General features: G+C 40.3%; 1 protein-coding gene across 1 annotated transcript; it reads right to left on the minus strand.

Moving 5' to 3' along the window:
* Positions 7,065-21,976, minus strand: FETUB (fetuin B). Its single transcript, XM_005675160.3, has 7 exons — positions 21,543-21,976; positions 21,104-21,214; positions 19,513-19,600; positions 17,146-17,315; positions 16,331-16,432; positions 8,640-8,729; positions 7,065-7,608 (listed from the first exon to the last, which is right to left on the minus strand). Exons 1-7 carry the CDS (start codon positions 21,768-21,770, stop codon positions 7,234-7,236), a joined length of 1,164 nt encoding a protein of 387 aa, XP_005675217.2. The 5' UTR covers positions 21,771-21,976; the 3' UTR covers positions 7,065-7,233.

Below are 25,720 nucleotides of genomic sequence, written 5' to 3' on the forward strand. Positions count from 1 at the left end.
CCCAGGAGTTTGAAGGTATAGCTTTCTCCCGGATTTGAGCTTATACCTTCTTTGCTTTCTTCAGTTCAGTCGCTCAGTTGTGTCTGACTCTCTGCAACCCCATGGACTGCAGCACGCCTGGCCTCCCTGTCCATCACCAACTTCCGAAGTTTACCCAAACTCATGTCCAAACTTGAGTCAGTGATGCCATCCAACCATCTCATCCTCTGTCATCCCCTTCTCCTCTTGCCTTCAATCTTTTCCAGCATCAGGGTCTTTTCCAATGAGTCAGTTCTTCGTATCAGGTGGCCAAAGTATTGGAGTTTTAGCTTCAATATCAGTCCTTCCAATGAACACTCAGGACTGATCTTTAGGATGAACTGGTTGGATCTCCTTACAGTCCAAAGCTCCAGACTTTATTCAGCATCTATTTTAAGGTTTCCCCTTTCTAGTTATGGCCTTGTTCGGCATGTGAAGTTGGCACTTCTGCCTAGCTTGAGATCAGGCTCTTTCACTGAACCTGGCTAGGCTTCACCTATTCCCTTTGGAACAAGTGTTGCTTCAACAAAGGATAACTGAAGCTGGGTATCCTTTGACTCATTCCTCAGGGAACAGGGGATTTTCTTCTGAATCAGTGCAGAGTTTTTCAGCCTTTGGCATAATCCTTTGGAAGAACTGTCTTCTAGAGACTGGCTTTAAAAAGCCTTCAGTCTGGATCCTTCAGACTTTCAAGGTGTCTCAGTGGTAAAGAATCTGCCTGCCAATGCAAAATGATGCAGGAGATGTGGTTTGATTCCTGCATGGGGAAGATCCCCCGCAGGAAGAAATGGCAACCCACTCCAATATTCTTGCCTGGAAAATCCCATGGACAGAGGAGCCTGGCGGGCTACAGTCCATAGGGTCACAAAGAGTCAGATACAACCAAGCGCACACACACACACGCACACACACACACACACACACACACACACACACAGATACTTATACTGGATCCTTTAGGATCAAGCTGTCTCCTTAAGACTGGCTGGGATTGGCCTGCTAACTGTTTGAGCTATTTGTGCCATAAGATATTTGAGTTGTTTGAAATTGTTCTTTACTGTAGAGGAAAAACTCTAAGAAATGGGATCTCAGTTATACAAGTATTTTTTCAAGGTGCTCCCCATTACAGAGATTCCTGCTGATTTTATGTCTCAACACCGTCCTCATATTCATTTCTAACTAAGTAAATGGACTTGACCAAGGCAATTTAGAATGCCAGTGGCAATTGTGGGGGACTTTTGAAATTCACAAATTTAATTTCCTTAAAATCGAACTGGACCACAAGAGGTCAAAAATTTCCAGAACTGAGTGGAATGCTAATTTCGCTTGTTATTTTGAGACCTCTCAACTGTTATCAGAAGTCTGAAATTGCCTGCACAAAACATTAACTGAGGCAAACAAGTGATGGAAGAAAGGTAAAAGGGCTCCCAAAGCCTGAAGCTCTTCTTCCTTGGTTTCTTTGTCCCAGGCGTTGCCTCTGGCATCATACTCTTCTTTCTTTTCTATGATGCCTGTGCCTCCAATATAGCTTCCAATCCCTCAGACAAATTCTCCCACCAAACCTTCCTTTTCCTCTGAAACTGCCCCCACTCCCTTACCAGCTTGGTTTCTCTGACTTTTATCAGCTAGTTCATATGCTCATTGGTGAAGACCAGCTCCAGTTTTGGATGAAAACCACTAACTGAGGAAGTCCTGAAAAGTCTCTAGAATTACAGCTGGGAGTCTAGTCCACTGAGTTATCATAATATATGATCAGGCTTAGGCAATCTCTAGCAACTTCATTAAAAAATTCCCAGGGATTTTTCAAAGTCTGTTGATGGGAACAAAATCCAGGCTGGCAAACAAAACTCTGATGAACCAGTTCATGAATATCACAGTAGACTTTGGATTCTGGTCTTTCATATGATGTTGACTCCACATGGGTAGCTTTTAACTCTATGTTTATTAATGGGCTGAACCAGGATCTTTCCCTCCTAAAACAAGGATCAGGATAGAATTCAACTATGTATGCTCAGATTTATTGAATCTGGCAAACCAGCTCTCTCATTCTCTAGATGAGTCACCTCCAAGGAAGACAGCCAAAATCTTAATATTCAACTCCAAAAAATGAAGGCACCTAAATGAAATGAAAACCTTCCTGGCTTCCTCTACTATTGCAAAGGACCAGGACTTTGGAAAAGAGATTGTTACAAATTTAACTGCTTTAGGTACCCTCAGCCCTCTAACCAGCCTTTCCAGCATCCTCCTGATTGTTGATGATGAAGCTCCAAGGAACTATAGGAGCTCTTCCCAATAATCCCTCTTAAATGCCTTAGAGAAACATTTTTCTGGATTGGGGGTGAATCTTTTCCAGTCCTAAATGACACTAGAGCCATACTATTTTTGTACTTAATATATATGTTTTATTGAAGTATATAGTTGACTTGCAATAGAGCCATACTCTTTGTTGTTGTTATTCAGTTGCTAATTTGTGTCCAATGCTTTGCAATCCCATGGACTATAACATGCCAGACTCTCTGGTCCTTCACTATCTACTGGAGTTTGCTCAGACTCATATCTTTTGAGTCCGTGATGCTATCTAAACATCTTATCCTCTGTCACCCACTTCTCCTCCTGTCCTGAATCTTTTCCAGCATCAGAGTCTTTTATAATGAGTTGGCTCTTTTCATCAGGTGACCAAAGTATCGGAGCTTCAGCATCAGTCCTTCCAATAAGTTTCTGGGGTTGATTTCCTCTAGAATATACTCTTGTACTCAACCCAAAGCTATAGACAGGACTTTGCTTGAAGCACTAAAACAGTTCAGACAGTGGGGCACCCCAGTGAGCCTCAAGAGGTTCCTGTGTCTGAACTCTGAACTCATTCCCTTTTGTTTAGGCCTTTTGAGAGATATCCACACTTTCCCATTAGTTCCTCTCAGTCATTTCAGTCACTCAGTTGTGTCTGACTCTTTATGACCCCATGGACTGCACTACTCCAGGCTTCCCTGTCCTCTGCCTTCATTAATTTATTAGAGGCTCCTTACAGAAGTATACTGGAATGTCTCTCTCCAAAAAGGGGGGCATAATTCTAGAAAACTGACAGTCATCATCAAAGTGACCCATGAGGTGAATTAAATGATCTTTTGATCTTTTGTTTGTTCCATCTCTGACAGCAGTAGAGCAGATTCTGGAAACACTGATCATTTGTCTCTATTGAATCAGCTACCACTTTCCTTATGGGCACAATCCATAGTATACTTCCCATCAAGATTCAAGTAGATCCCTCAAAGCTTCTTCCCAGAATTAATCAATACCCTATTTGTAAAGAAACCCTTCAAGGCATAAAGCCCATAATAGAAGATTACAAGGCTCAAGGCCTCATTTTCCCTTGTACATTAATAGCTCCTGCATACTTCCCATATTACCGGTGAGAAAATCTAAGGACCAAGTGTTGAGATTTGTCCAGGACCTCTGAGCAATAAGCAACATTGTTAACCCTCATACCTTACTAATATCCATTCTCACTGGAAGTAAATTTTTTTTACTGTAATTGATTTATGCAGTGCATTCTTCAGTATTCTAGTTAATGAAGCTAGCCAGTACCTTTTTGTCTTTACTTGGGAAGAAAAAATTTTACCTGGAAAGCAATGTCTCAGGGTTATACTGACAGTCCTTCTGAAGCCTGATCTAAAATATTCTTTCTTTATTTTGATTTTTGGCCATGCCATGGGGCTTGTGGGATCTCAATTCCCTGACCAGGGATTGAATCCTTGCCCTTGGCAGTGAAAGCGCAGAGTCCTAACCAGCAACTGCCAGGGAATTCCCTGGGCTGAAGGCTGATCGGGATGATAGAAAGTTCCCTAGGGGTTTTACTTTGTTGTAATAGGTGGATCCTTTTCTTCTTTGCTGTCTTTCTTAAGCCTTTTCACAGGAAGACAGCATCTACTTGCTAAAACTTTTAGCCTTAAAGGGACTTAAGGTTGTCAAGGAAAAATTGTAGTTTGTCCAAAACCAGGTTTGATATTTAGAGCATCTGATAACAGAACAAGGTCTATACTGAGATCCAGAAAAGACCTCCTAAGTCCTATCAGACCTAAAACTAAGCATAGCTGTAAGGTTTTCTCAGGCTAGTTGGTTATTAATGAAATTAGATTCCAAATTTCTTTCTTATGGCCAAACCTCTATGTTTTATTCAACAATAAAGGCTGCAGTTTTGTGGGAAGAACTGACAACACAGTCTTCAAGGCCTTAAAGGAGAGTCTGATGAACTCTCACTTGACTTCAGTTATCCCAATGATCAGATTCCCCTTTCCCTTTTTGTATGTGAAGAGGAGGGGAATGCCTTAGGGTACTCACCAAAAACACAGGGACTACTGTCAACTCACAGGGTATTGTGGCCAGCAACTGGATCCTGTGGCAGAGGGACACCTCCCTTGCCTTAGAGCGATTATAGCCACTGCCCTTTTGGTTAAGACCACTGAGAAAATTGTTGTGGGATCCTCATTAACTATTTTTGTACTTCATATAGTTAGAAGCCTCCTGAACTCTTATCATGCTCAATATTTCTCAGCCAGTCACCTCACCTCTTAGGAAGTCCTTTTGTTAACTGTTGCTCGCATAACTCTTTTATGTTGTAATAGCCTTAACCTGGCTATGGTTCTGCCCTCACTGACGAAGTCCTTTGGGAGTGCTTAATGCTGATAAGGCTGATCCCTCTAATGACCTGTGGGAAATTCCACTGGGAACACTAGTTTCTCATGGTTCGCTGATGGGTTTTATTTAAAGGTGACAATGGCAAATATTGTCGTGGGAATACCTTTTGTTCTCCTTTTGATGGGGTTGAGGCAGCATCTTTACCTAAGGCTACTTTGGCCTAACAGGCTGAATTATATGCTCTTACACAGGCTTGTTCTTAAGCCAAGGACAAAACTGCCATTATTTATATTGATGGTAGCTATACTTTCAGAGTAGTTCATGATTTTAGAATCTCATGGGGGAAAATGCAGCTTCCTTACTTCTCTGGAAATAAAATTTTTTAATGGCTCCTATGTTTAGGAATTATTAAAAGAACTGCTTTAACCTATTGCTTTAGCTATTATTAAGATCCCTGGGGTATTCTAAACCTGACTTTCTAAGAGAAATTCACCTTTTTGAGATTTCTGCAAGGAGTGCTGCCCTTAAAGGGACCAACAGCAGCCAAACCCCTGTCATGGTTCAAAGGGATATTTCTCAAGTGATAATTTAGAAAAACTAGCTACAGAGGCCCCAAAACTGGCCTCAGAAAAAGAAAAAACAAGATTTTTCAGCAACTGTCGGTTTGGTAGAAAGAGAAATCTCTAGTCTGGACCAAATAACAGCCCAGTTCTACTGGTGACTCTAAAATTCCTGCTTCTCACCACTGTACATGCATTAAACCATTGGTATCCTTACAAAATAACTTCATGAACCAACACTGGATTTCAGGCAGCTTGCTCCACCCAATGGATATAAGAATATTTCAGTCATAGTCTGCATGTTTTCACACCAAACTGAAGCCTTCCCTTGCAGACAGGCTACTGCCTCTTCTGTGGCTAAAGTCCTCCTGGGAAAGATTCTCCCTATCTGGGGAGCTCCTCTTAAATTTCAGAGTGATCGAGGAACACAGTTTACTTGCCAGGCGTTTTGATAAATATGTGCTGTTTGGTCGCATTTACACTGTCATTGTGCTCACCAGCCTCAGTCTTCTGGCTTGAAAACATCGTTAAGACTCATTTGGAAAAATCTGTAGAAGCCCTCCAACTACCTCGACCAAAAGCATTGCTATTGGTCCCTCTAGATCTCAGATCTGCCCCTTTTGGAACTCAAAATTCGCACCCTTTGAGATGGTCACAGGACACCCAATGCACTTGGCTCCTGCCTCTTTTGACCCACAGCTGATAAAGGAGAGATATTCCAATACTGCAAAGGGCTAATTGTTTCTATTAAAAATAACCATGTTTCGGTAAAGCAATCTTTTCACGCTGTGCCCTTAGGAAAAAAAGACCTTAAACATCATACCTTGCAACTGAAGATTTTGTTTGGTTTGAAAAGACGTCATCAGAGGAACTATCCTTCAACCTTATGGAAAGGCCTCTATCAGGTACTGCTAACCAGCTCTTGTGCCACCAAACTCCAAAGAAAAGACTCTTGGATTAACATGATACATCTAATGAAAGTGCCAAACCCTAATAGGACCTGCCCATCATCTGGTGACCTGAGAGTAAAGATTTCCCAGAACGGAAGCAAATGATGTCTGATGAGACAACTTTCCAAAGATACTCAGACCAGGCCTGTTGGAAGTTTGTTAACAGAATTTTGATGATATAATGCTTCAGATGATCTCCAATGTCTAGGATCTTGACAAAATATTAACTTTAGATGAAAGGACCTGAGAGTTCCCTACCCTTTTATGTCATTTAAATGCAACCTAAATTGGTTTGTAATCTTTGTGCTTTCCCTCCAATCTGAGACACTACACTCAGGAGAGCTCCTTCCTGACACTGAATGACGAAAAGCCATGGAAGTCAGAAAACCCGACTCTTGATCAATGGTATTTTCAGAGAAAGATCTTGATCAAAAGGGGAGAAATGTAAAAAAATAATAAACCAGAAACCTCAATTAAATAGAGTTGGGAGCCAGAGGAGGAGCTCTCACCTGTGACAACAGCACAGCCCAAGAGGAAGAAGAGAGACTTTCCCTTCCTGGCAACAACTCAGCCAAGGAAAAACCATGGACTTTTTGTTTAGTGTGGCCCTCCCAACTTCATTTTCCTCTCTATGAAGGCTTTCTCCTTCTCTTGCTGTTTGGGGATTTGGTGTGGCTCTCCACAGTTGCAGATCCCAAATCACAATCCTCTACTGTCCCTCAAATCATCTTTGCTGGAGAAATATCTTCAGTCTATTTGTTTTAGGTCAACATCAGAATGATGAAGATATTTGTAAGGCCCTACATCAGAGACACTTGGCTAAAAGCAAGAAGTCATTACAAAGAGAGAAGCATCTATGCATGGCATGAGCCCTTGGATGGTTTAGGAAGGGGGTAGCCCAGTGTGCAAAGTGAACAGTTGAGCTTTATTTCCATTTCTGGCCAACATGAGACCAAGAGGAGTCCCAAAAACTTACTTTATTAGCCTGCTCTGTTCGAACTGTTTTTCTGTCCCCTTTTCCCCACCACATCTCCTGCAGGACAGTACTTCCCCAGGAATCCTCTATATGGTTCTCATGGTGGGAGAATAAGAGGGTTGTTCTTCTGAGCTGGTCCTGGACACTCAGCAGAGCGCTTTTCTTTTGAGGGGAAGGGCAGGACAACCAGCTTCACCTCCATGGGCTCCAGGAAGAGGAAGGAGACATCCAGGGGTTCTCCTTGGGGACTGGTGGTTAGATCCAGCTGCACAGGGAAGGTCTCAACAGGGTCCTTTTCCTGGGAACCTTCACTCTTCGTATCCCAGTCAGGAAGGTACTGGACAGACCCTTTGGGCACAGCTTTGGCGGGTGAGTTGGTGGAAGCTGTGTTTTGCTGTTGGGGCTCTTCTGCCTTGGAGGGGTTTGCAGGTCTCTGGTTTACAGCAGCGTTTTCACCTCTAGGGGTGGGAGCCTGAAAAGAGAATGCTTTCAAATAAGGGAATGTCCTCCAGGAAAATCCCTGCTATGCCTGGTACTAGATTATGCTGTTTGGTACCTTTCTGATGGAATTCTCAAAAGGTGATTAGCTAGATGGGCCTCTGATAAAAGGGATAAAGGGAATTCCCTGACATCTAGTGGTTAAGACTCTGGGCTTTCACTTGCCATGGGCCAGGGTTCAACTTCTGGTTGGGGAACTAAGATTCTACAAGCCATGTGGCCCCAAAAAATGTTAAATAAATAAAGGGTTAAAAATCAGAACAGGTAAGGGCTAGGGGAAACCAAAGCCTTTGGAAACTAGACTGTAAATTTCACAAATTTTGGAGCTGAACAATGATCCAGAGAGATAAGATGGCTTGTTCAAAGTCCCTAATAAGCTGCATCCCCACTCCTAGTAGTGGTGGCGGAAGCCACCTTTACTGATTGCTTTATTCTGTGCCAGGCTGAGAGCAGTCCCCTTCAATCAGATCCTCTGACCTATGTCTCATGGGGATCTGAAGAAGATAGGTGTTGCAATCCCATTCTACAGAGGAGGCATCCAGGACTCAGTGAGGTAGGAACTTTTCCATGTCCACATAGCTTGTAGGAGGCAGAATAGGATTGGAACCCAGGTGGCCTGTCTTAGCCACCTCTCATATATACCAGGCTGCCTCATGGTAAGTGCTTAACAAATACTTGCAAAAAGGGATTCAGTATCTCCCTGGAAACAACTTCTACCTATGGTTCAGGATAAGACTCTTTGGGACACTGAATTTAATGTCACAGAGGGCTGAGCCATTCAAGCTAAATGAGTCTTACTTATGCTGTAGGGAACATGCTGTAACTAAAAGTAAGTGTAGTAGATCTTCAGTCAGCTACCTTGTGGATGTGGCCTTAGGGCATCCTGAATAAAGTGGTGATCATGGATTTTAGGAAAATAAAAGGAGAATGTAGGGTAGAGGCAATTAAATGTAGATCATCTGCTCTTTTATTCACAGAAAGACAAACAACTTGACTAAAAAATACCTGTGAATTAAAGAAGGAGCAAGTTACGGAGATCGTCTTGCCCGGGTTTCCTTGTGATTCACTCAGAGAACCATGGCAAATACCAACAGGCTAAAGAAAAAGAAAATACAGTATTATATGTGCACATATGATCATAAGTGGAATCAACTTCATTTTTGCTTAGACACACAGCCAATCAACACTTTTATGCTGCCATGTAATAGGTGGTGGTGGTGGTGGTGGTGTAGTCACTAAGTCATGTCCAACCTTTGTGACTCCATGGACTGTAGCCTGTCAGGATCCTTGGTCCATGGGATTTTCCAGGCAAGAATACTGAAGTCAGTTGCCGTTTCATTCTCCACTTGATCTTCCTGGACCAGGGTTGAATCTCTGTCTCCTTCATTGCAGGCAGATTCTTTACAGACTTAGCCACAAGGCTCTGAGCCAATTCTTTTGGAGGAAAAAATGGCAACCCACTTCAGTACCTTTGCTGGGTATCAAACACAACTGAGGACTGAGCACAAGCCAACTCTTAAGATCATCCCTACCAATCAATCACCCAGACTAGGCTAAATTGCCTCCAACGAGAGAAACTCAGGATTTCTTGAGGAACGAACTCTATTGGAAAATTCTTTGTACTGAGCAGAAACCTATGTCTATAGGACAGACACAGAAATCCGGATCTCTCTTGGCCATTCTTCTATCGTTGCATCAGCTAGAAAACTTGCTTTCATCTCTCATGCAGCAGCCCTTTATGTAGGTTTCCCCTGAGTTTTTGCTTCTCAGACAAGACTACTCTCAGCTCCTTAAACTTTATTTAAAAATAAAATGTTTATTTTCTTATTATAAATGTAATAGTTATTTAGAATACGATAAACAAGAAAATGAAAAGATGCATGAAAGATATCCATTTCCTACAGTGATTTAATTTCTTTTCTTCTTACATTTTTCCCAATGAATACACATTTTTTCTTCTAGAAAAATAGAATTATACTGTACATAATATTTTATAACTCTCTTTTGTCAGTTAACAATATGTATAATGAAAATCCTTTTTATGATACTGCATAGTTTTTCATGATTTTCTTTATAATGGCTACCTAATATTCCTCTGTGTTATTTAACAAGTTCTCTTTTGTAAGACAGTGGATTAAATCTAAATTGTTGTGTTTAAACATTTTCACATATCCTTAGGGTACATTCTTAGGAGATAAATTTTAGACTCATAGAGCATGTACTTTTTCAAGTGTAAACAGAGGGCCAATGCAAAGCAAGAGAAAACTACAACTACAGGTCCAGTAATGTGAAAAGAGGAACCAGAGATCAAATTGCCAACATCCACTGGATCATGGAAAAAGCAAGAGAGTTCCAGAAAAACATCTACTTCTGCTTTATTGACTATGCCAAAGCCTTTGACTATATGGATCACAATAAACTGCGGAAAATTCTGAAAGAGATGGGAATACCAGACCACCTAACCTGCCTCTTGAGAAACCTATATGCAGGTCAGGAAACAACAGTTAGAACTGGACATGGAACAACAGACTGATTCCAAATAGGAAAAGGAGTACGTCAAGGCTGTATATTGTCACCCTGCTTATTGAACTTCTATGCAGAGTACATCATGAGAAACGCTGGGCTGGAAGAAACACAAGCTGGAATCAAGATTGCCAGGAGAAATATCAATAACCTCAGATATGCAGATGACACCAGCCTTATGGCAGAAAGTGAAGAGGAACTAAAAAGCCTCTTGATGAAAGTGAAAGAGGAGAGTGACAAAGTTGGCTTAAAGCTCAACATTCAGAAAACGAAGATCATGGCATCTGGTCCCATCACTTCATGGCAAATAGATGGAGAAACAGTGGAAACAGTGTCAGACTTTATTTTTGGGGGCTCCAAAATCACTGTAGATGGTGACTGCAGCCATGAAATTAAAAGATGCTTACTCCTTGGAAGGAAAGTTAGGACCAACCTAGATAGCATATTCAAAAGCAGAGACATTACTTTGCCAACAAAGGTCTGTCTAGTCAAGACTACGGTTTTTCCAGTAGTCATGTATGGATGTGAGAGTTGGACTATAAGGGAAGCTGAGTGCCAAAGAATTGATGCTTTTGAACTGTGGTGTTGGAGAAGACTCCAGAGAGTCCCTTGGACTACAAGGAGATCCAACCAGTTGATCCTAAATGAGATCAGTCCTCTGTGTTCATTGGAAGGACTGATGCTAAGGCTGAAACTCCAATACTTTGGCCACCTGATGCGAAGAGCTGACTCATTTGAAAAGACCCTGATGCTGAGAAAAATAGCGGGCAGGAGGAGAAGGGGAGGGCAGAGGATGAGATGGTTGGATGGCATCACCAACTCGATGGACATGAGTTTGGGTGATCTCCAGGAGTTGGTAATGGACAGGGAGGCCTGGCACGCTGAGGTCCATGGGGTCACAAAGAGTCGGACACGATTGACCAACTGAACTAAACTAAACTGAATGTGAAAAGACTTTAGACTCTTTTCTCTAATCCTCTCTTATTCTTCTTGAAACTCAGAAGAGCCACAATTAAATAAAAGATTGCAGGAGGGGTAAAAAGAACAAAAGGACAGGCCTTGACTCCTTCTTCACAGCAGGTCCTAAGCTCTAGGTCAGGCTTGAGCCTCAGAGAGGAAAACGCTTTGAATTGGATATGAGATAGAAGTTTTGATTTAGAATTGACTAAAAGGAATTTTTTAATAACTGAAAGTGAATCTTAATAATCTAAGTGAAATCATTCTTAATACTGAAACTAGTAATAAGAACTAGAAACTAGAAAATTATGTGATCTGCTCAAGATGGTATCAAAAAGTGAGACAGGGAGATTCCACAGAAGATGATGAAGATGTTTTCCCAATTATTTTTTAATATTCAATTGACTGGTTATAAAAGTCTTAAAAATGTTTATTTATTTGGCTTCATAGGGTCTTGGTTGCAGCATGTGAGATCTAGTTCCCTGACCAGGAGTCAAACCACAACCCTCTGCATTGAGAGCACAGAGTCTTAGCCACTGGGCCACCAAAGAGGTCCCTATAAAAGGCTTTTGAGAGACATAGTTCAGATTCAAAGACACAAACAGGTTGAAAGTTAAAAGATGGACAAAGTTTTACAATGCAAGCAGTAATCAAAAAGAGTTGGGAATGACTGTACAAATATCAGACAAAATTGATTTTAAGACAAAAATTGTTACTAGAGACAAAGAAAAACGTTTTATAATGATAAAAGGCTGAATTTATTAGAAAGACACAACTATAAGTATCTGTGCTCTTCACAACAGATCCCCAAAGTACATAAGCAAAGCCTGACAGAATTCAAGGAAGCCATAGGTAATTCAACAATAATAGTTGGAAACCTCACTTTCAGTAATGAATAAAACAAGTATGCAGAACATCAACAAAGAAACAGAAGTCTTGAATAACACTATAAACAAACTAAACCTAACAGACAACTACAGAATGTTTTACCCAACAATAGCAGAATACATTCTTCTCAAGTTGTACATGGAAATTTCTCTAGGATATACCTTAGGTTAAACGATAAAACAAGTTTCAGTGAATTTAAAAGAATTGCGATCACACAGAGTACTTTCTCCAACCACAATAGGATGAAATTAGACATGAATAAAAGAAGGAAACTGGAACTTTCACAAATATGAGGAAATTAAATAACTCTCCTAAGTAACCATTCAGTTAAAGAAGAATCACAAGGAAAATGAGAAAATATTTTGAGATGGATGGGAACAAAAATAATGTGAATAACTTGTGAGAATCAATTCAATCATTGCTTAGAAGATAATTTATAGATGCAAATGCTTTTGTTAAAAGAGAAAAAAGATTGTAAATCAATAACCTAAGTTTCTACTTTAAAAAGCCAGAAAAAAGAACAGTAAACTAAGCCCAAAGCAAGCAAAAAGAAGGTTATAATAAAGAGAGAGAGGAAATATATAAACTAGAATCTAAAAAGTAAAAGAAAAAAATAATTGAGACTTAAAATTGATTTTTTGGGGGGAAAAATTAATAAAATTGACAGTTTTAGATAGACAAAAAAAAGACTCAAACTACTGAAATTGAGATTAAATAGGGTACAACACCTTTAATATTTTAGAAATAAAAATGAAGTACTGTAAACAATTGTCTGCTGTCTAATTAGATAAGTTAGATGAAATGGATAAATTCCTAGGAAGATATGAACTACCAAAACTTGCTCAAGAAAAAATATAAAATCTGAATAGATTTCTAGCAAGTAGAGAAATTGAATTATTAGTCAAATAAACTTCCCACAGAGAAAAGCCCAGGCCCAGATGGTTTCATGGGTGAATTCTACCAAATATGTAAAGAAGAATGAGCACCAATCTTTCACAAATTCTTCCAAAATAAAATAGAAGAGGGAAAATTTCCCAACTCATTTTATGAAGCCAATGTTACACTTATATGAAGATCAGGCAGAGACAACACAGAATAACTACAGGCCAATGTCTCTTATAAATATAGATTTAAAATCTTTAAAAACTGGCAAACTGAATTCAGAAACATATAGAGGGATTAAACATCATGATCAACTGTGACTTATTCCCAAAGCACAAGGTTGTTTTAACATACAAAAATCATTGGTATATACAATACTAATAGATTAACAGAGAAAAAAACCAAATGATTATCTCACTAACACAGAAAAAACATTTGGCAAACTCTAGCACTGTTTTTCAATAAAAACATCTAACAAAACTAGGACTAGAAGGGAACTTTCTCAACTTGATAAAAAGCAACTATAAAAAGCCTACAGTTACCATCATATGCAATAATGAAATGCTGAATGCTTTCCTCCTAAAATCAGAAATAAGATAAGGTTGTTTGCTCTTCCCACCTCTATTTAACATTGTACTGGAAGTTCTAGTCAGGAAAGTTAGGTAAGAATTAAAAGTCATTCAGACTGGAACGGAAGAAGTAAACTATATCTCTTTGTAGAAGACATGATCTTGTATACAGAAAATCCTAAGGACTCTACTAGAAAACTGTTAGAAATAATAAACGAGTTCAGCAAGGTCACAGGATACAAGGTGAAAATATAAAAACCAACTATATTTCTATTATATTTGCTATGAATAATCCAAAAATAAAAAGGAAAAGTCAAATATCTTATATTAGCATCAAAGACAATAAAATACTTAGCTATACAAAAAAAGTGAAAGTTTTTTACACTGAAGACTACAAAATATTGTTTAAAGAAATTATGTAAGTCCTAAACAGATGGAAAGACTTCCCATATTCATGGACTGGAAAAATTAGTATTTTTAAGAGGATAGTACTTTCTACATTTGGTCTAGAGATTCAGTGAAACCCCTATCAAATTTTCTGCTTTTTAAAGATAGAAACTGACAAGCTGATTCTGAAGTTGACATATAAAAATGCAAGGGATTCAGAATACTCAAAGCAATATTGAATAAGAAAACAAAATATGAGGGCTCACACTTCCCATTCAAAATTCACTACAAAACTACACTATTGGAGACAGTGTCGTACTGGTACAAGAATAGATATGCAGATCAATGGAATAAAATTGAGAGTACAAAAATAAGCCCTTACCTCAATAGTCAATAGGTCTTTAGAATGCATGTCAATACAATTAAATGGGGGAAACAATAGTAATAGTCTTTTCAACAAATAGTGCTGGGGCAGCTAGATATTCACAAGCAGAAGAATGAATCTGAACCTCCTAACTCATACCATATACAAAAATTAACTCAAAAATGGGTCAGAGACTTAAAGCTAAAACTATAAAACTCTTAGAGGATTACATAGGAGTAAATCTTAGTGATCTTAGATTAGACAATGGATTCTTAGATATGATACAGAAAGCACCTTCAACAAAAGAAAAAAAAACAGGATTTCATTAAAAGCAAAAACTTTTGTACTTCCAAGAACATCACCAAGAATAGAAATGAATAGAAAAGTCAGATAATGGGAGAAAATATTTGAAAGTCATATATCTGATAAGGGAATCATATTCAGAATATGTAAAGAATCCTTACAATTCAACAATAAAAAGACAAATAATCCAATAGTTAAATGACAGAGGATTTGAATAGATGTGTCTCCAAAGAACACATACAAATAGCCCAAAAGCATATTAAAAGATACTCAATATCATTAACCATTAGGAAAATTCAAATATAACCAAAATGAGAGACTACTTCATACTCAGTAAGATATCTATAATAAGAAAGACAGATAATAGTAATGCATGCATGAGTGCTAAGTCATTTTAGCCATGTCTGACTCTTTGCAACCCTATGGACTGTAGCCTGCCAGGCTCCTCTGTCCATGGGATTCTGCAGACAAGAATAATGGAGTGGGTTGCCATGCCCTCCTCCAGGGGATCTTCCTGACCCAAGGATCAAACCCATTTCTCTTACATCTCCTGCATTGGCAGGTGGGTTCTTTACCACGAGCACCACCTGGGAAGCCCAGATAATAATAGGCATTGACAAAAACATGGAGAAATTGGAACCCTCACACATTGCTGATGGGGATTGTTAAATTGGTGTAGTCACTTTGGAAAAGTTTGCTGTTAGTCAAAAGGTTAAACATAGAATTCTCATGCGTGTGTGATTAGTTGCTTAGTCATGTCTGACCCTTTGCAACCCTGTGGACTCTAGCCCACCAGGCTCCTCTGTCCAAGGAGTTCTCCAGGCAAGAATACTGGAGTGGGTAGCCATTGCCTTCTCCAGGGGATCTTCCAGACCCAGGGACCAAACAGGGGTCTCCTAATTTGCAGACAGATTCTGTACTCTCTGAGCCCCCAGGGAAGCCTAGAATTCTGATATGACCCAGCAATCCCACTCCAAGGTATATACCCAGAAGAAATGAAAACATATGTATACAGAATAACTTATAGACAGGGAATTCCCTGGAAGTCCAGGAGTTAGGATTCAGTGTTTTCACTGCCATGAGCCTGGGTCAACCCTTGGTTGGGGAACTGAGATCCTCTGAGTGATGTAAGGGGAATGACTGCTAATGGATGTGGAATTTCTTTGAAGGTTGATGAAAATATTCTAAAATTAGATAGTAGTGATGATGGTTCAACTCTTTGAATAGACTAAAAAGCACTGAATTGTACACCTTAAAAGGGTGAATTTTATGGTATATGGTATGTGAATTATATCTTAATAAAACTTCTTTATAGCTAAGTGAATAATGGGGGGAAACAGCTTGCATTTTGCCTGATTGTGCTATAATCCACTGTGCCAATTGAGATTCCTACCAGGTGTGCCTCAGATGGTTTCAAGGTGGTACATTTGCCATCTTGGCTGCTTTCTTTGAAATAAGTCCTGTTTGATTTCATCCTTCTTAATAAAGAGTGGTCCAAGGAATGGAACATCGTGATGTATTCCAAATGTAACCGGTTTTGTTCAGATAAAAGTAAGGCCACTACCAACCACTGAGAGATTTATCTATATTTTATAGCCTCCTGTGATCATTTTTTGCCAAGGCACCACACTGTTGATGAAAACTGCATTTATGATCAAGTGTTATTGCATCTGGGCCATCTTTAACTAATCAGTTGCTCCTTAAGGTGAATGAAAGTGTCTTGTGCACTACAACACTCCATGTGTAATTTTACACATTATGAATACACATAGATGATCTGTGAGCACAAATCTTGAGTTATGAAAATATTCAGCAATACTCACCACAGAGTCAGGGGACTCCAGTGCACAGCTGCTACCCTGCGACTTCGTACATGGTGATTCTTTGATCAAATATTCCACAAAGTAGGCAGGGCCAAACACCCACTAGTATGAAACAAGAGGTGAGAAATGAAAATCAAACCTTCCCAAGTGGTGCCGTGACTCAGCTTTGACAACATTAGGTTTACAGAAACCACACATCCCCAGAGTCACTGTCAATAAAGGTCACTTTTTGTCCCTGTAATCCCCACCATGACCAAACCTTGTATTATGATTTTGTTATTTAGAAAACGTAGCTTTTTCCATACCTTTCTTCCCTTCTTAAGGATTTAAATGGGCTCAGAAACCTTCCCTTGGGTGAGCTTATTTTTCCCCATGTAAATTTGTTTTTAAATTAACTTTTCTCCATATGATAGATACCAACACAATCGAGATACAAATGAACACTTCCTCTAACCCATAAAACTCAATATGCACTCCTGTATTTAAAACACAGAATAGAAGTTGACTTGCTAAGTGGTCTGTGGTCAAACAGATGTGGGACTGTGGTAATAAACAGTGAACCTAAGTAGAATATCGCATGGAGACCATGAGTCCATTACCCTTCTTGCCTTCAGGGCAATGAAATGAAATCATATCACACAATTCTAGTGGAAATCCAACAGACCAACTCAGAAACTAGACACAATTAAATGTACATCAAGGTTACCAAGGTAGGAAATGAGGAAAAGGCTGTTAGGAGCTAATCGAAGGGAGTGCCTTGATAACCATGGCAAGAATTATGAGACACGCTGTTGTAGCTGACGTTTCAGACTCACCTGACTAAAAGTCTTGGTGATTTTGACCACAGAATACTGCTTTGAGGGGCTCCTACTGTTGTATTTTGCAAGAGACTCAGTAGCAGTTTCCATGTACCTGGGGTTTGACAAATCATAGGGGCTGGTGCTGGGGCAGTCAGGGCACATCATGATGATCGCACTTCGAGAAACTATAAATGCCGAAGAGAGCAAGTTTAAAATTAAACTCCTTAATGATGCATAATTCTGTAAGTCACGTGATCACAACAGAGATAGAGATCAAAAGGAGAAAAGATACCAGTGAGCACTGTCAAGGACGGAGTGGGAAAGCATTATTTAGAAATTTAGCTTTCTGCAGAGTGTTCTACAAGGAGCATGTATTACTTGCATGATTTAAAAAGAAACAAAGCAATATTTTTTTCACCTTACACAAATCTTTTTACCCTAGAAATTTAATTTAAAAACACATAATATAGGACTGTTGACCCTTGAACAACATGAGGGTTGGGGTGCTGACCCTCCACATAGTCAAAAATCCCAGTTTAACTTTGTTTTGAGCCCTCTGTATCTGTGGTTCTGTACCCACAGATTCAATCAACCAAGTATAGTGTAGTATTATAGTATGTATTTCATGAAAAAATTCATGTATAGTTCAAACACATGTTGTTCAAGGGTCAAATTGTATTGATTTGACAAACATTTTCCCAGTTAGCTCACTGTCTTCCACCATCGCTGCCTCTATAAAGAGAACGAGTTGGGATTTCTTTACTGACATGTTCTATTCACCTTTTAGTCACCAGCACCTAAAATAATGTCTGACACATGGACGGTGCTTAGTAAGTGCCTGCTGGATGAATGAGTGAGTGAATGACATAGGGAAGGTGGAAACACACCCTCTTTGGCTAGACAATGTGCGTGAGCTGGAAAATAGAAGTTGATCCGATCACTGTATGACTGAATAGGTTAGTCACACTAAAGATACAGCTAGAATGTGAGACTGGGAGGGGCTGGGGGTGGCATAACTAGTGTAAAAGTCACACTAGGAAACTTGTCTAGCAGTTGTTCTAACAAAGCAAACACATTGCTTTCATCAACTGTGGTTTTATTTGGATGTATTTGGGTATATTGTTGGGGAGTGACATCCACAGCTTGTCACTCCCAGGCACATGTCATTGCCTGACCTCCCATACCTCTGGTACCTAGGACTTCCATTTCAGACTTGATCTGTTTTATTAGTTGTTGTCCTCGAATTTATTTTAGGTGAGTCTCATCTTCACAACCAGGAAGGTTTAGCTCTGTTGCCTTGTCCTTCAAAGGAACCAATGGTATTGTTATCACCGAGACCTTGTTAGAAATGCAGAATCTCAGGCTCTACCCCAGATCTACAGGAATCAGAGTCTGCACTTGAATGAGATCCCTCAAGGGAGTCACATGCACTTAATAGTTTGATGAGTAGCCATCCTATTTTCCCATGCTGTGGATGCTTACTTTTCAGGACCCAGAATGAATGTATTTATTTGTTCATTTATTCAATAATGTTATAGACTCCCTACCCTTGATAGGGGGAGGAGGAAATGGTAACCCGCTCCAGTATTCTTGCCTGGAAAATTCCATGGACAGAGGATCCTGGCAAGTTATAGTCCATGGGCTCGCTGAGTCTGACACGACTGAACCCACACACGCATACACACACCCACTTGATAGGAACTGGGGGAGAGTTGTAGCAGAGAGGAAGAAGGGATAAGATGTTCTACAAGATATAAAACAGAGGACCCCAAATCCAGGCAGTGCATGGTCTGTGCTCCATGAGTGGTTAGGGTAAAGTTGTATAGGGATGTAGAACAGGAAAGCACTATTTCTTGTTTGTTTCTGTTGTTTTGTTTTCTTGAATAGAGAACACAGTAGAAGAAGCAGCCTTGGCAATGATCTTTAAAGAATGCTTAGGAGTTCCAAGGGCAGAGGTTATCCGTGGAGGGTATCCTCAGCAGCGGGAGAAACACAAACTGGATGCAGAGATTGGAGAATGTGACGTGTGTTCAGAAAATAGTGAGTCATCTGGTTGAATGGAGTGCAGAATCGGTACAGTCAGTGAAATAAGGCACAGATAGCTAGAAAGGAAGCCTGGGGACCAGTCATGGAGATTGTGCCATTTACATCAGACTGAAAATTTAGGATTTGATGTAGGACACAATGTAGAGCTTTTGCAGGTTATTTAGAAAGATTAATTGTGGGAAGAGGAGCAGTGCAAATGCTGGGTATACAAAGAACCTGGCTTTGGGATGAATAAGAAGTGAGGATGGAAGAAACCCTATACACTGCAGCATAGGAGAGTTAAATGCTCTGTTTTCATCTGTTATTAAAATGAAAAAAATGAAAGTGATCTCTTACCTGGGCGAAGAGTACAATTATAAGCAGGTAAATAGAAAATTCTTTTTTCCTTATTAATGTAAAATATTGCTTTGCATTGGCCATAAACCTAGAACCAACAAATGCACTTCATGACACAGTGGAATGAACTAAGACTTTAAAAAATACCCCTGAAATGAAACTGGACATTTCATTTTTAAGGAACAAGAAACTCAAGGTCAATTTTCATAGTTTTTGGGTGGAGTAAACTGCCAGCTGATCATTAAACAATTTAACCTTCACCTGAGACACAGCTTGACTTCTTCCCAGCCTCCTTCCTGCTTAGACGTGACTGTGTGTAAATGAGCTCTAACCACAGCCAAGTGAGGAGAAGGAATGTATACCTACTTTTAGGTCTAGCCTGTAAAGCCCTCCCACATGCTATCTGCCCTCCATGCTCTTTCTCTTTCCACTGCTTGATGCAATGAGCATGGTGACCACTGAAGCTACAAGGTGAAGCTACAGAGTCTAGGGGGCCATAGCATGGAAGTATCCAGTCTCCAAATCACTCCTGGAGGAAAGCCCCTTCCTCATCAAGGATTTCTATTTTAAACTTTACATGAATGGGAAACCAAGTCCTATCATTTTGCAATTGGTATGTCCTTTTTGGTGTATGTGTTATAGCAGCTCCTGCTGCTGCTGCTGCTGCTAAGTCACTTCAGTCATGTCCAACTTTGTGCGACCCCATAGACGGCAGCCCACCAGGCTCCTCTGTCCCTGGGATTCTCCAGGCAAGAACACTGGAGTGGGTTGCCATTTCCTTCTCCAATGCAGCTAGTGATGCACAAATATATTTTGTCTATTAAGCTGGTGCCTAACAAACATAATTCACAACAGGGTATATAGACTGGTATATAGACTGTTTTGCTTTCCCAAACCAGGTAGGTGCAGTTTGACAAGTTTGGTTAAATGACTAGAAAAAGACATCTTTGCCAAACACTTCACTTCTAGATACTTATATCACATTTATATCACATATAAAGTTTCATATAAATTAATGAAAATAATCTCAGGATAGATGAAAACTGATGATGCTCTTTTCAAGCCTCTTCAATGGCCATCTTTAAAAGGATCAATTCTGACTCCTTTTAGGTTCTGTGATACTATGAAATCCTTCCATAGCACCTCTGAGAGCACCCATACCACAGCCCTCCCTCTCCCCAGCCTCAAATCTCATATAAGTGTTCTTGAAAACAAAATAAAGAAAACTAAAACAAATTTCAAAGCTCCCCTGCCATTGCTTCTACAGTTTTCCTTAAACATACATCCAGAGCACTATACCTCAGATCTTTGCCCCTCAACTTAAGCCTAGCTCAGAGCCTATAGGAAGGTTTTGGAGGCAGAAAACAGTTTTGGGGCAACATTTCTATTCTGGGGTCATGACCCCAGTGGGAGAGTCAGAAACCCCGTCTGATTAAATTCTTTCTTCTATCCAATTGAAATAACCACATAGGCACCCTGCCCCAGAGATTATAAAGAGGGACATTTAAAGATGGCACATGTTGAATAATCTTCATCCTGTAGGCAGAGGACACCTAGTTTCCCTCCTCAAGCTCCTGGGGAAAGTACTCACCGATTCATGAAAGATCCTCACCCCACAGTTCTTCCATGATGTCCTGCTGAGCACATGGCAGCCAGTCTCTAACACGTCCAGTGTGAAATAGAACAGAGATCCCAGACCAGCCTGTGCAAGGGGGAAGAGAAATGCACAACCCACATGAAGCAGAAACCTCTAATGACCAGCCAAGAAACTCTGCTTTGTGGCAAAGCCAAAGGCTCTGATGTTTGTGAAGTGTTCCTGTAAATGATGGGACACGTTTCAGAGTGGATACCATTAGCACTTGTTTCTAATACTACTAAGAGGCAGTAGCACCCTAGCAGAGGAGAGCAACGTGTACTCAGCAGGTTTCTGACTCGGAAAGCACCAGTCAACAGGTGTCTCTGCGTTCCCATGCCCTGGCCAGCCTCCCCAGCTTGTGCAAACACCTGCCCCGGCGGGGACCACCACTTACCTCCTGTCTGTGTTCACGGGCATCGCTCACTCGGTTGAGGCTCAGCATGTAACCATCCTTTCGGTCCCTGTTGATGTCCTGCAGGATGTCATTTGCAATATCCAGCACATAGGAGCTGTTGCAGTCAAGGGAGAGGAGAGGCGAGGGCCTGGAGGCTGGCTGGGGTGGAGAGGCAGCCCCGCAGCCCATGGCCAGGGTGCAGAGCACCAAGAGTAGGAGCACACTCATCCTATGGTGAGAAGAGGTGAGTGTGCGGAGCTGCAGGAATGAGGCTGTTTGTAGGATCTTGAGGCCAACTTGAGCAGCTTTGTAATCACAATCTAAACCAGTGATCCGGATATGAAGCACAATGTTCTATTTTATCTCTGAAATTCCAAATGTAGATTTCGCTGAGTCAGTACTTTGGATGGGATTTGCCACTATCTATAACCTTAGACCCCAGAGTAATCTCACATTCCTGTGTACCTGTTACCCAAGAAATCAATACAAACACTTGGGTCAAGGCTCCCGGGAGATCGGTATTGAATTCTGATTTCTGTTCAGGGCTCTAGCTGAGTCAGAATAGGAAGACTATCACCTCCTCTCTCATTACCCCTAACACCTTGCCTCCAGTCAATGTCCTGGCCACACTCACCTTTATTTCAGGCTTGGAGCCCAGAATCAGTGGTAATGGTGCTCCATGACTTCAAACTCCACAGCCTGGGTTCACCATTCTTGTTATATCAGAAAAAGGGCTTTAAGCCCTTTAAGCCCTTCATATACATGAAGCTCTGGTGAGATTCCCAAAGCATTTTAAATCTGGCTAGAAAGGGTTCTGTTTCATGGCCAAGAAGCACATGAAAAGATACTCAACACTGCTAATTGTTAGAGAAATACAAATCAAAATCATAGTGAGATACTACCTCACACTGGTCAGAGTGGCCATCATTAAAATGTTTATAAATAATAAATGCTGATAGGATGTGGAAAAAAGGGAACCCTCCTCCACTGTTGGTGGGAATGTAAATTGGTGCAGTCACTATGGAGACCAGTATTGAGGTTCCTTAAAATATTAAAAATAGAATTGTCATATGCACCAATAATCCCTCTCCTAGGCATATATCCAGAGAAAACTCTTAATTCGAAAAGATACATGCACCCAAATGTTCATAGTAGTACTATTTACAATAGCCAAGACATGGAAACAATCTAAGTATCTACTGACAGATGAATGGATAAAGAAGATCACATATATATTATATATATATAAGCTTCCCTAGTGACTCAGATAGTAAAGAATCTGCCTGCAATGCAGGAGACCCAGGATTCATACCTGGTTCAGGAAGACCCCCTGGAGAAGGGAATGGCTACCTACTCCAGTATTCTTGTCTGGAGAATCTCATGGATAGAGAAGCCTGGCAGTCTACAGTCCATGTGGTTTCAAAGAGTCAGACACAACTGAGCAACTAACACTTTTGCACATATGTATATATGTGTTTATAATGGAATATTGTGCTCAGATGCTCGGTTGTGTCTTTTTGAGACCCCATGGACTGTAGTCTTTCAGGCTCCTCTGTCCATGGGATACTCCAGGCAAGAATACTGGAGTAGGTAGCCATTCCCTTCTCCAGGGGGTCTTCCTGAACCAGGTATGAATCCTGGGTCTCCTGCATTGCAGGCAGATTCTTTACTATCTGAGTCACTAGGGAAGCTTATATATATATAATATATATGTGATCTTCTTTATCCATTCATCTGTCAGTAGATACTTAGATTGTTTCCATGTCTTGGCTATTGTATACACTGGAATGGGGTGTCATTTCCTCCTCCAGGGGATCTTCCCAACCCAGGGATGGAACCTGCTTCTCTTACATCTCCTGCATTGGCAGGTGAATTCTTTACCACTAGCATCACCTGGGAGGCCCATGAAGGAATATTACTCAGCCAAGAAAAAGAATGAAATAATCCCATTTGAAGCAATATGCATGGATTTAGAGATTAGCTACTAGGTAAAGTAGGCCAGACAAATATCATATGACATTGCTTATATGTCGAATTTAAAATATGACACAAATGAACATTTTTACAAAATAGAAACATATCACAGATGCAGAAAACAAACTTATGGTTACCAAAAGGGAAGAGGGGTGGGGGAGGGATAAATTAGGAGTTTCCAATTAGCAGATACAGATACTATATATAAAAGAGATAAACAAGGTCCTACGATATAGCATGCTGCTGCTGCTGCTAAGTCACTTCAGTCGTTTCCGACTCTGTGCAACCCCATAGACGGCAGCCCACCACACATAGGGAACTATATTCAATATCTTGTAATAAACCATAATGGAAAAGGATATGAAAAAGAATGTATACATATGTTTAACTCAATCACTTAGCTTTGTATTGGAAACTAATAAAACACTGTAAATCAACTATATTTCAATGAAAACTAAATAATTTTTTTAAAGTGTTCTATTTAGCCTCATTTAGGTTTTTTTAAAATGAAGACTTCATTTATATCAAAAGAGTGAATGGCAGGTCAATAGTTCTCAAATGATACTCCAATTCCACAAGTTTTTTCTTTGGAGCTGTGTGCAAGCAAACTTGTTCAGAGATTAAAATCTAATAGTATTGTTAAGAGATAGATACTTTGGCCACTTGATGCAAAGAGCCGACTCATTGGAATAGATCTTGATGTTGAGGACAAGGGGAGAAGGGGGCGACAAAGGATGAAATGGTTGGATGGCATCACCCACTCAATGGACATGAGTTTGGGCAAACTCCAGGAGATAGTGAAGAACAGGGAAGCCTAGTGTGCTGTAGTCCACGGGGTCACAAAGAACTGGACACGACTGAGCAATTGGACAACAAAACCAATGATGGGAGGGTGGTCTGGAATACAGGAATACACTGGTTTGGACCCTTACTTTTCTCTTTTAACTTCTTTTTGGGGTTCTGCTTAGAAGTTACTACTGATTGGAACTTTCTATTTGAAAAGCACATACACTCATCACAGTTTGTCACGAGAGAGGGGACGCTTCTAGACTAGGCTATCACAGAAGGTATTCCATAGAAACCTAGTCCATGAGAGGCATTCCTCACCCCTCTCTGCCTAGCTCCCTTCCACATTTACCCACTCTCTCTCACCCCTCCTTGTCCTCAGTGTTCTGTGCTGAAATAAGTTTAGGAACTGTTGCCTCTGTAACTGCACAGTTTACAAAGTCTCAATACACATGAGCACGTTAAAGGCTCTCTGAAGCTTTGCGGTGAGGAAACCTATTTATATTGCAATTTCCTACACTAACTTAACTATAGGAGAGACTTTTGTGATACTTATTATTAATAATAAGCTTTGGAATTGCTGTACTGGTAAATATGAATAGCTATCTGTGAGGTTTTTTGATAAGAAACTGGTCAGAGGTATGAAGACTTTTTTACTGAAAGTATTCCAGCTGGGTTGAAAGAAATATCCCTCCATGAAACATTTACTATTACCTCTGTTTACTTGAAACTTCAATTTCACATTAAAATGTAATGATTTGCGTTACTAGTAAGGACTACTGTAATTAGTTACTGTGATAAAATTTAGATTTTTATTTAAAAGTTGAATGAAGGGATTTCCCTCATGGTCCAATGGTTAGGAATTCGCCTTGCAGTGCAGGGGACCCAGGTCCCATCCCTGGTCTGGGACCTAAGGTTCCGCATGCTGTGGAACAACTAAGACACAACTGAGCCTGAGCATTACTGGACAGTCTGAGTGCCTCATCCAAAGATCCCACATGACACAACTGGGACCCGAGGCAGCCAAATAAAATAAATAGACAATTTTTTAAAATTAAAAAACAAAAATATTGAGTGGAAAATAGTTTTTTCTTCATTGACTGCCATGCACTTGGGGGACACTGCAATCACCTGGCGGTAGCATACAGGCTCACAGAAAAGTCCCCTTAGTGGTAATTTAGTGATTCTAACCATCCAATTTCTGAGATGAGAAAACTGAGGTTTAAGAGGAGAAGCCTGGAGTGCTACTGTCCATGAAGCTGCAAAGAGTCGGACACAACTTAGTGGCTGAACAACAACCTAAACAAAATTCATAAATGGGTTAGTGGCAAAACCAGTTACAGAAACCTTCTAGTTTAGAATCCTTTTCATCAGAGCAAACACTACAGTAATAGCCTAATTGTAAGTCTCTTAATTAC

This window comes from Capra hircus, chromosome 1 (assembly GCF_001704415.2).
Source record: "Capra hircus breed San Clemente chromosome 1, ASM170441v1, whole genome shotgun sequence".
In the NCBI taxonomy this organism is placed as follows: Eukaryota; Metazoa; Chordata; class Mammalia; order Artiodactyla; family Bovidae; genus Capra; species Capra hircus.

Coding starts and splice junctions, on each gene's coding strand:
- FETUB (XM_005675160.3), bottom strand. CDS start 21,770: ATGAGTGTGCTCCTACTCTTGGTGCTCTGCACCCTGGCCATGGGCTGC. Junction 21,215..21,542: donor CCCGTGAACACAGACAGGAG/GTAAGTGGTGGT, acceptor CCCCTTGCACAG/GCTGGTCTGGGATCTCTGTT. Junction 7,609..8,639: donor GCTCCTTCTTTAATTCACAG/GTATTTTTTAGT, acceptor TTCTCTTTTCAG/GCTCCCACCCCTAGAGGTGA.